The sequence below is a fragment of the Ambystoma mexicanum genome, chromosome 5q, assembly GCF_040938575.1.
Source record: "Ambystoma mexicanum isolate Mex_15411 chromosome 5q, UKY_AmexF1_1, whole genome shotgun sequence".
Lineage (NCBI taxonomy): Eukaryota > Metazoa > Chordata > Amphibia > Caudata > Ambystomatidae > Ambystoma > Ambystoma mexicanum.
Window position 1 is genome coordinate 1,337,185,931 of NC_090933.1, and position 12,225 is coordinate 1,337,198,155.

At 44.2% G+C, this 12,225-nt stretch overlaps 1 protein-coding gene across 4 annotated transcripts in view; it reads right to left on the reverse strand.

The window, feature by feature from the left end:
* Window positions 1-12,225, reverse strand: part of CPSF1 (cleavage and polyadenylation specific factor 1) — a 777,662-nt gene that overhangs the window by 167,267 nt on the left and 598,170 nt on the right. For all 4 annotated transcript variants that reach the window (XM_069621953.1, XM_069621950.1, XM_069621951.1 and 1 more), the window contains exon 30: window positions 6,567-6,708. In XM_069621953.1, the coding sequence (XP_069478054.1) occupies window positions 6,567-6,708 (142 nt within the window). The remainder of the gene's footprint in view (window positions 1-6,566; window positions 6,709-12,225) is intronic.

Here is a 12,225-nt window from a genome sequence, read left to right on the forward strand (position 1 = left end):
GGTCTTGACCTTAGAGAAAGTAATGTAAGTCGCCATCTTGGATTAAGCCACCATTTTAGGTTCTCTTGTAAGATGGAAGTCACCATGAACATCAAAATGGAGGCCGAATGACATTCTGAGTAAGATTCTGGCCGTTGTGACCTCCGTACACACGAATAATTAATATGCCTGCAGGCCACTTGTCGGGGTCGCGAACTGAGACCTTGTCCTACTATTGACCTATGTGTAAATGTACAACTATATCAGTGAAACTAATCAAAATGCATATATTATAGGATTGACCTGGCTAGGAACCCATAGGCCCGATCCCTAGAATGGTTAACCCGCGAGAGGGTTGGCCAAGGGCTGGATAAATCATATAAGAGACCCAAGTATTACAATGTACGGTCTCTCTTACTAATGCATCGAACCTTCGTTGAAGTTCGTTACGTTACTCTGAGAGCCGAATAGCTATCAGTTTGTCAATTGACTTTGGTAACTGTTGTAGCTTTTAAATAAAGCACTTGTATGTTCTTTGTAACCTGTGTTGGTGTGTTTCTTTTTGGGCTTCCCGGCCTCATTATTTTTATGTTTTCGCATACTGACTTCTGCAATTGTATTCGCTCTCCCCTCTTGCTTCTCCACTCTTTGACTGCTTACACTCTGTTCTCTCTTCCTCTCCCTTTTCAGATCTACTCCCCTTACTTTCTTCTATGCACTTACTCTATCAGAATTGTCCCTTGACCTAGTATGATAGCAACCTCGTCTGTCTCCTCCCCCTGCCCTTGTTCCCCACCGCCCCCATCCAGAACTATCTGACATCAGGCCTAGTACGATAGTCGCTTGTTTTGTTCCTCCCCTCCCTTTCTGCACCCATCTCCATCACCTTTTGTTTTCTCCGGCTGTACCAGAAATTGTCAAGCCTAGTGAAAGAACCCCAATTTACAGGAGCACCCTTAAATATATTGTAGTACCCCTGATCACGCTCACTAGATTAAATGTACCCCTCTAGGGAATTAAGGCCATGAGTATCTTGCAAGGATAACAAACTTTAATCTGTACAGAGATGAGGTTTCGGGGGGGAATGGCAGAGGACTCTATCCATCCGACCAGCATTCGGTCTTCCTTGACTGGCTCCTGCAGACTAATGGCAAGCAGGCACCTTTATACTCTTTAACTTGGTCACTGGATACTGGCAGAGCTCATCCAAAATTGTTCTTCCTTAAAAGGGATGCTGCAGTTTTCAGTGTTGCACAGCCAGGTTTACATTTAGACTAACCTATGTAACATAATGCTGCGCCTGCAGGGATACATTGCAACTCTCATTTAGCATAATTTTCTATATTATAAACATTCATACATAAAAACACACCTTCCCGCCATACTCTCAACACTTTACTCAATATTGTTATATTTCATCTGGTCCAGTAATTCTCATAGAAACCCTTATTTTTACATAATGTTGCATTGTGTTCATGAGCATGCCAATTGTCATATTCTTAGCCTGCATGGGCTTGTAGCCCTGAAAATCAACCAGGGAAAGACAGAAATCATGATCGTATCCAAAGACCAAGAGAACGAAACAACCATCCCATGGCCAACAGAAATGGGAAACGCCCCAACACCATCAAAGGTAGTAAAAAATCTGGGAGTCCTAATGGACAACAACCTAACCCTGGAACCACAAATAAATTCAACAGTGAAGAAATGCTTTTTCCTCCTCCGCACCGCAAGAAGAATTCTACCTTTCCTCTCCTTCGCGCTCAAAACACTCACTATCGTCACCCTAATCATGTCTAAAATCGACTATGCAAACAGCCTCTACCTCGGAATACCAGAATACTTCCTGAAGAAACTGCAATGGATCCAAAATGCAGCAGCAAGACTACTCCTCAAACTATTCAGAAAAGACCACATCACTCCAGCCCTAAAAACATTACACTGGCTTCCAGTAAAACATTGCATCACCTTCAAAACAATGTGCATAACGCACAGGGCAATCAGCGGACAAGGAGCAGAATTCCTACAAAAGAAAATTACAGTCTACAAACCAACAAGACCCCTCCGATCAAGCAACGAAATCCGCCTGGAACTCAAACCATACCATAAGAAAAAACTTGGAGGCACCTCGTTCTACCACTTAGCCGCAAAAACCTAGAACATCCCAAAGAAATAAACACTGAAGATCACCTAAAACTCAGGAAATCACTAAAAACCTGGCTCTACAACACCACAGACTAAACCAGGAGACCAAAACTGGAAAAGGATGATTAAACCAAAAAGACACGGACATCCCGGACCCGAGAGAGTAACGCCCACGGCACCTGGACGTGTGACACCGGCTAGAATGGAACACAGGCGATACGCACGGAGACTGAGTCAACCACCCAAGACAATCCCACCAACACCTCGCACGCCCCTTAATTATTTACCGCCAAGTACCACAATTATCGAGATATTGGCAATCACCCCATTACCTGAGAGGTTGTCATTGGCAGGTGCAATGACCACAGGAGTATGAATGGAAGATAGGGGAACTATGAGAGAGCATGTTAGAGGCGGGAGCTAGAGGAATAAGGAACCTGTATGCCAGTCAGACCCAGATCAGGACAGAGCCGCAACAGGGGAGACCACGCAAGACGAGCGCTTCAATTCAGGACAGAGACGCAAACTAACCAACCCCTACTAACAATCTCCCTTTCTGCATACACCTCTCAAACTCCAAACCAAACACAACCAAAACCTACAGCACAACAAACCGCACAAACTTCACTACACTGCAACAACAAAACTAAATTACACATAGCCTTGCACAACAGTACACAACGACTACTGGCCGCAAACACCCCAGGTCCAGCCAATGGACTCACCGGGCTGAGGCCGCCAACAGCACATCACTGCTCTCGTGCACTTTTCCTGCTTCCTCCCACTAACTCAACCTCCCCTCCTGTTTCAGAGCCGCCAGAGCACCAAGGGACCACTCCGGTGGTGATAGTGCACGGTACGAATGTCCTTTAACATTAACATTTTGATGAACAGAAACAGCTGCTCAGCCACTTTGTGTGCTCTGCGAGAGCTAGCCTCAGTGACTTAATGCCTGTAGACTACTTTTAGCACAGGCTGCATTCCTTCTGGCAGAAAGCCTGCTTTGAGATTTTAAAACTACACAGAACATTTACACGTGTTCTCAACTAATGGTTATTCGCACCTTATATTTTAAATACTAACCATCTTTATTTAGTGACCACCCCGCCTCAACCCTGGACTCTTGTAGTGCTTCGAAAACAGTTAACAGAAGTCTTGCCTAATTCTAAAGCGTTTGGGAATGAAGAAAAGCACTAGGCTCCTTCCCAACACTAGTATGGTAGTCACCTGTCTGTTTCCATTTCCTTCCCACTCTCCCCCTCCCTTCCTTATCTTTGTCATAGCTCTTGCACTATCTGAAATGTCGTCAGGCCGAGTACGATAGTTAATTTCACATCCTTACTGTTCATGGCCTGTAAGTATGTCGTCGTATTTTTCCTTGTTCCCTCCCTTGCCTTGAAGCAATTTGAAACACATTGGCCCTCATTACAACCTTGGCGGAGGACCATGGTGCTATTAGCACCATGGTCCATGCCGCTAAGTTTGCAATTCCGCCATGGTGGATGGTGGAATTACCGCCCCATTCCAAGGTGAGTGGGGCGGTAATTCCCCATTCACCAATGGCCCCTTCCCCATTTTTTCCCCCATAAGGCATAATGGGAATGGGGAAAGGCGATAATTACGGCACCGTAAATTACGGTGCCGTAATTATCGCCAAGGTCCCTTTGCGGCATAGCTTTTAACGCCTGCAAAAATACGGCGTTAAACAGCCATCACGCAAAGGGAACCTTGTAATCAGGCGTTAAGGGTCGGCGCCGTTTACGGCGCCGTAAACCCCTTAACGCCTGAGTCGGAATGAGGCCCATTGTGTATAGGCGCTATATAAATAAACTATCATGTCATATCACTGTAAAAAGATGATGCCTATGGAGTTTGTCAGACTCCAAAAGCAAAAGAAACAGTGTTCAAATCAAAGAAAAATACGAGAAAGTGGGGAAAAAGGTCTCACTCCCACCAGGATAAAAATGAAAAGCCCAGAAAATGTGCTTGGGATCTCAAAAGGTAGAATGGAATAAGCACAGAACTGAAAATTCTCCCTAACACTGGGGAACACAGTTCTTCTGCAGTGGTACCCATAGGTACTGAACAGTGTCCTGAAAAACAGAACGAGCATATCAACAATGTTCACATCATTGGCTTAAAACAAATATTTTAAACAGCCATATATGCATTGAGTACACAGAGATGAGGGTTGGTATAGGGGAGGATTGATTAGGATTGGAAAAGTAACATCACACAGATGAGGAGAAAATGATAAAAGTTTTTAGTTGTCTCCTTTTCTTAATATTACAGTCCAATTTGCCATAATAGCGTACTTGAGTTAGGCTGTTACCTTAAAGTCGTATTCCTAGTTCAGTTATTTTGTAGATTGATGAATTTATTGGGTTAATCCCTGTTGACATTTTTTTAAAATATATTTAGCGGTCTTAAATTCCCTGAGTAAATGCATCATGTGCTGTGTTTGATATTGCCATGTCCATTATCATTATTACGTACTTTAGCACTTCCTTGCTGGTAATGGCCAGTATTCGCCACTGTCTGCGTGTGGGACTAAGAATATTGCATCTAGGCACCAGGTCTATGCATTTTAGTTTGTCCCTGTTCCGACGCTGCCTTGCTAATTGTAAATTAATCCGCCAGTTGTATCGTGTAGAGCTAGGTCTTGCGCTTTTAGAAATCTTACATACATGTTCCCAATATGCCAGTATTTGCATTATATGTGTTTGCCAATATTTATACATCGGACTACGTACAGCGCATGGGGCATTGTGCAATTACATTATCCGGGTTGGGTTTTACGGCACTCTTACTGATTTAAGTATTACCCGCCCATGTTCGCATGCCGGACTAGATTCAGTGCATTAGAACAATAGCATCATTCCGCTAACTTGCCGTAGGAGATCTATAGTAACTCCTCTGTCGCACGTATTTTACAGCTTGCTCACTCCAATTCCCTCCCTGAAAATCACGACGGTCTCTTAACCTCGTGGTCGCAATGCATCATGTCTCTCGCGTTGGCTGAGTTTCTGGCGCGATTAGCGTCCTCTTCCAAACACATAGCTGGTTGTTGCTTGGGGCTTCGTTTACCATCAAGTCCCGTTTCTAGTTCGCATTTCTTTCCCTTAACTCGTCGCCATGTTTTAGTATAGCACAGCACCTATTCTATGTAACCTGTGTTATACCATTGCGAGAATCGCGCTACTTACCCATTATCAAGACACCATTCCAATTTAGACTTCTAGAGAGATACCTATTCATAATATGAATGAGTAAAATGGTGCACTGAATCATTTTAGGCCTGTAATTATACTATGGTTTACCTTTTCTAGCATCTTCTCAATCAGTAATGGATGCAATTATTTCCTCCCTGTAGAACGTGCATGTAGAGATAAATTTAACCTGTACAGTTTTAGCAGTCTACAATTACGTTCTCACATATTTAAAGCGCAATTGAAAATGCATATGTGCGTAAACCAGACACTAGATATTTTACCAGTTTAAGTATTTTCGCACATTTTTAACATTCAGACAGACATTGTCAATATTGTGAACCTGTTACAGATAGAGAGCATGATATGTCAAATATCTCACATTGAGTGATGAACAAGAGAAAGAGAGCGAAGCAACTATGTCTCTGGCCCATTAATTTATCGTCATGACGGTGAATCCTTCAGCCTGCCTTAATCTTCCAAGTATTAGAGGAATGAAATCAGTTCATTTTCCGAATTAAGACCTGTGACTGTGGCATTGAATTTACAAATGGTTCTTTGAGTACTGGGTATTAAGAAAAGGAGACAACAAAAATAACCTTTGTCTATCATTTTCTCCTCATCTCTGTGTGATAATCTATCTTCCCCTATACCAACCCTCATCTCTGTGTACTCAATGCATGTATTTAGGTTTACAATATTGGTTCTAAACCAGTGATGTAACATTGTTGATATAATGCTTATATGTTTTTCTCACGCATGTCTATAACCTGTATACTGTGTGTAACAAATTCAAATGAAGCAATATGAGCCCTGATTTGAAAAAGGCGATCTAATAAGCCAAAACATGTGTCATCAACAAGGGCCAACAAGATGCATTAAATAAAAATCTCATTTGATTAAGAGCTACTGGCGCACTTCTTATGTCTGAGCACTAACGTAATCTATTATTCCTTGGTGACTTATTGGGCTTTTGTCACCACAACGAATGCGACAGAGGTAGCAACAACGTTGGAGAAGTATGGAAAACAGATGTTAGTTCCGTATACAAAACTAATTGCAAGAAACCAAATCAATGTCGCCGAACCGACCAGCCCTATAAAAGCATACCCTGTGTTTTTACTAGAAATAAGTGTGGCAACAGATCTACAGTAAGAGTCCTGGAAAATGTATGTGCTGGAATATCTGGCTCAGCCACAAGAGGGCATGCACATCTGCATATCGTTGACTCACCCTCCCCCGGCAGGTGACTTCCTCTCCCTGCATCAGGCAGGTCCCAGCAGCGATGTACCCCTTCAGCCCAGAGACAGTCTCCTCGCTCTTTAGGGCCACTGTTTTCATGCAAGTCATGTGCTCCCATTCTTCAAGCTCAATCCTGTGTAGAGAAAGATAGTGAACAAAGGGTTGCAATTAGTGGTCAATATAGCCATTGTCGAATAGCTGTCAACTGTGGCAATCAGCTAGTGTCAGTAATGACAGATCTTTCCTCTTGTGTTCTGGATTAAAGCAGGGGCCTCGTCTGATGCAGAGGTCTGAAGAGGCAACAATCAGCAATTGTGAAGGAGTATGTGCTCTCAATTGATGCCTATCACTAAAGGAGGACTCAATGTTCGGAATCAGAGAAGCAGATCTCATCTGGTGTCTGATTAAAGAGAGCCACTTACAGAGGTATAAATAAAAGCCAAGAGTGTGATCAGCAGCTCATGTGCTGTTTTGGAAGTGAGGAAGAAGTCAATACTTCCTGGTAATAAGAGATATATTGTGTTGGCAGGAGAGCAAGAGAATGGTCTCACACCTGGAGTCACAGAGCACAAGCAAGAGCTTTCTCGCCTGGCAGTCAAGAGACTGGAAATGCGCACACTCTCTACTCGGGCATTGCAGAGGAGTAGAGAGTGGGACTCGGACCCGACAACTGGAGCATGGAGATTAATTTACAAACTGGTTTTGACAGTCGGATAGCTCTGAGACTGTATAAGTGGGAAGGGGTTCTTCTAAACATGCCTGGGGCAGGAGAACTGTTAGGCAAGATTGAATGTAGTAACCCTGTGTGAGACTACACCAGCCTTGTCCTGTTGGCACTAGGTAACCCAATCGTTGGTATAAATCTGTACTACACAAGTTGGTAGAGTGAGCAGCCAGGCTTATCTCAAAAGGGGTCAATGTGAGCTGTAGGGTTATAATAGAGTTTCACTGTGACAAGTATTCAAATAACACTTATGCTCAAGGTTTCTTGATTAAATAATGATTTATTAAATTGTCACTTTTGAAATAAGCCTTCTTTATAAGGGAGCAATTGGCAACAATAAAAATACACTTCAAAGTACACTCCTTCAGTACATTAAAGTAAGTAGATACCCTTTTGGGATGGCACACAAATACTTGCTACACCCTGAGGTGACTTCAATAGTTGGGACACTGGCCATTAATAGATCACTTCTCACACTTAAATGGTAACACTGAAGTTGTGACAAAAAGGAAAAGGTTAGGGAAGGAAACAATGGTTAAAAAGTTTCCCAAACAGGCAACAACTTTTGAACCCCCCCCCCCCCCAATGCAAAGTAGATTAACCCTTTCACAGCTATACAAGCAAGGCATGTATGACTTTGGAGGGATAGTTAAGCACAATGTCAGAGGGTAAGAAGAGTCTTTCAGGGAGCCAGGACAGCCAATACACTTGAGGTCTAGGAGAGCTGAGACACTGATGGGCAGAATTGCATGCAGTACCCTCTGGGACCACTACACACAATTAGGACTACAGGTGTAAGCCAAACCAACCTTTGGTATAAGTCTGTGCCACACAGTTTTTGGTACCAAACTGAGCAGCAAGGCTTAGCTTAAGAGTGAATGTGAAACACTTGTGTATAGGCACGTTATAAATGCCATATCATATAATGTGAGCAGTACAAGTAGTTACACGGAGGACTTTCAATCACAGTAGTTCAAGTTAACACTCAAGGTTTCCTGGTAAAAACACTTAGTAATTTATTACACAATCATTCAGAAAACATTTCACTAGAAGGCAACTTAATATTATAAACCAATATATTTCAGTACAAAATTCTAAGATTTTGAGACAGTTTGCGCTCCCCTGAAATAGGAGCCAAATAGCAGTTCAGTTACTTAGAAAGGAGCAACAGGCACGAGGTAAGTAAAATCGATCATATATACTTTTTAGACAGTGCAAATAGTTTCAGTTCACCAGAAGAGTTCAAGTCAATAGGCCAGGCCAAAGTCAATTGGCAAGTGTTTTGAATAGGAAAGAGCAGTTCTGGTATCAAACAGTAAAGTCTTTGCAAAAGTTCTTAGAAGTAGTTTAGGTGAAAAAGAATCATTTGTTGGGTCACAAGCTGATTCAGCCTGCAAGTTGGGAAAGTTTCACGAACTTTCACCGCAAGAGTGGCGTTCTCCCAATCAGGTTGGCACAGTACCTTTTGTTTGAAGAAACAAATGCTGCTGAAGTCGTGGTTCCTGGCAGGTTCTGCAGATCTCGCTGTTCCTGAGCCTCAGTTGTGGGGACAAGAGGGAGGACGTCGGGGGACTCCTGCACTGCACGGAATTGTTGAAGAAAGCAAATAAGATGTAGTCACTTTAGTTTCAGTAGCTGTAGATTCAAGAACACAAACTGGTGTCCCTCTGCCTGGTTAATCCTAACCAGCCTTGAGAATGGTATCCAGGTGTGTTAGGAGTTGATTGGTCCCACCAAGCCAAAGGAAGGAGCCGCCCTTGAAGGAGCTTCTCTGTCGAATGTAGTTTGCCAATTCGGACCTGCAGCAGGGCTTCACCGGGCAAACCAACGGTCCAGGAGTTGCAGCAGCTGTCCTCTTCCAGCTAGTCTTCGGTTCTTTCGTTCCAGTGGTCGACTCTGCCTTCCAGTGCTGGAGACTCGCCTTTTAAATCGTTTTCTCCCTTTCGTTCCAGCCTAGCTGTCACTCACCCAGCAGGGTGGCTGTCCATGCTGGACAGTCAGCCAGCCAATCACGCCAGAGTGCATTTGGGTCTCCTAGGAGACTAAGCACAGGGAGTTTCGGGCACCTCCCTCACTTCCTGCCCACCCCAGACACTCAGGCGCCAGAGCCAGTTTTCAGTCCTGAAGCCCGCCAAAGGCATAGAAACAAAGGGACCAAACCTGGTTTGGTGCGCAGAGAAAACACAAAAAGAAACAGCGAAAAAACAAAGATCAGTGTTTAAACAAAGGGGCTTCAGGCGCCATCTTGAAAAACATGGCAGAGTGGCAGTCGTGCAGAGAGCCCTATTCTGCAGTGTCCGTCTTCCGTGTTCATTCCTGAATGGAGGAGGAGACATTGTTCCACCTACAACTGAGCAAGCAACCCGCGGAGCAGACACGGTGTGTGGCAGTCGTGCAGTCATGGCTTTCGTGACTGTAAAGACTGCCCCCCCCCCTCCCCATCCCCACGAGGACGATAACCGGCGCCTTCGTAGGTCGCGCACTCGCCTGAGCCCTGAAAAACGTACATCAACTGAAATTCAAGATCCAGAGGAGCTCCGTTCAACAGCAGTGAAGTCTGCTAAAATCAATGCGAAAAATAACAGAAGAGAAAGATCTTAAAACATATTCCCAACCTGCTGGATCCAGAACTTTACCGATACCTGTAGGTTCTCCTCGCACACCACGAAACATATCACCAGCCCCCAAACCGGACTCTAAACAACAGAACGACGCTTATCATGCACAGCGGAGCCCCATGGCCCCGCTCGATGGCGCCCCTCCGCTTACTTACCGGCTGTTTTTCCCTACAACCAGGAACTCTGACACCCACGGGGGCCTTACCGCACCTGATTCAATAAACCAGAGTCCGAAAACTGACATGCTGGCTCATGGGCATAATCCAAGCCTCTGGCCCACCAACACCACAAACGAGAAACTTACCATCCTCACCGCTTAAAAATCGGGAAAAAAATACAGAGCCTGCTGGCCCATCTTGCCCAGATTCTGAACGGCACCGAGTGGCCTAACCTAATCCCAACCCGTCTGTATCATCAAGTCCTCTTGATCCCTTTAAGACCTGCGTGAAAGAAACTAATGGGATAGAACCAGTGCCTCCTAGCGAAAAGAGGAGTGCAGCCTTAAAAGAGCATGACCTACAAGACTTGCATCAAAAGAATCCTCTCATAAACCTAAGCAATCTGGAGAACAGGGACAGGACCAAAACATTTGGTGATACTGGCTCCTGTTTTGACAAATCTGGCTACTCCACTCTATCCACTCCTAATCATGGTCACAACCGAAAACTCTCAGTAACAAGTAAAGACACACCACCAAAGAAGCCAGACCTTCTCTCATTTATGTCAACACTTACGATCGCCTTGGCCCCCTTCACCAAACTATGAATCACTTCATGACACATTGAAGGATCAAACAACCCTATAGGCCATGATTCATACAAAGCTAATTTTCTTAGAAGGAAACGTCATGGCTCAAGAGGAAAAAAACAAAATCCAAATACAAACATGGATGACCTATCATCGCGCCTGCAAGCAATCAAAACTGTTCTGGACCATCTGGAGAAACATGGTCTCCCCACCCTGCAGGGTGGCACAGCCGTCACTCCATCTATCATTGATTTGACATTTGCTCAACCACAAAAACCAAACTCTCCCCCGGAGACGAGCCTTTTCTCAAAAAAGTTCAACCATCTACTACTCAAGTGAACTCTAACACTATTGTGTTAGTAGTAGACGAACAAGGGAGAGTTAATACGGCGACACCAGAGCCGGGGGATCAACCCTACTCAATTTTCGAATCTTCTGAGCTTAGACTGAACAAGCCTCCGTCGAATTCGGAAATTATAAAATCTAAAATGCTAACCGAAAATGGACAAACAATGTGTAGCAAGACAAACCCGGTCGTTAACACCAACCCTGTCTTTCAAAATTTACTAAACCATCAGGAGCGCAGAGTCACAACCTCTTACGACACAACTGCAAAGCAAAAAATCCCAGATTCACCAAAGACAAGAGGATTCTATGACAAGTGACGCCCTGATGAACCTTAGCCAGCATTCTGACGCTGCAGTATCTCCTGGCACGACAGATCAGCTGCCAGAAGAACCAAATAGACTCCCTACATCGGGACTTTTAATCCAATGATCCCTCACCTAGACCCAAAGTAGACCAGGAAGGGCTTCTGTCTCCCTTTTTGACTCTAGAGGAGCGCAGGAACAAAATTGAAGGCCTAGCAACACAGACCAAAAACAGCGCCTAAAAGTAGCAATGCTCCTTATAAAAAGCAGAACTCTAAGGACGAGCCAAAACAGACCCCTCCTAGTCCAGAAACTTTCTGGTCACAAACAGAAGACCGCTCCAACATTTTGGAACCAGTCTCCGGCCCCAGATCTCTACGTCAAAAAACACTGTGAAACCATCGAAAAGAGCATAGCACCAGACAAAAAACAGGCTATACCGACTTACACTACAGATCAAAGACGGAAGCCTATCGAAAACCATTAAAGCCCAAAAAATCATTCAGGAAATGGATTCTCAAACTAGATCAAATCAAAGAAAACCAGGACGAAGTCACCCTAAACAGAAGAGGAATTCGATCCCTGATCCATCTTATACCTAAGCTTCAACAAATTAACTCCGACGACTTGAGGATCGTAGAGCCGATTCACCACCATGGAAGAGCAATATATCACCTGCACATTCTATCTAGAAGGGTCAAAAGTCTCTTGATTGACCAGGACAGAGATTTCCTAAGTTTGGGATATGACTTGACCCTACAGAGGGAGAACACACTGCTCGAAAATCACAAAAACTATGGGCTTTCAACTTAGTGAAACCCAACAGCAATCGGAAAAACAACGCAAACCAAACGCTACCCAACGCAATCAGAGAGACCACCCTCCTATATTTTCAGGGGAGCTTCGCTTTG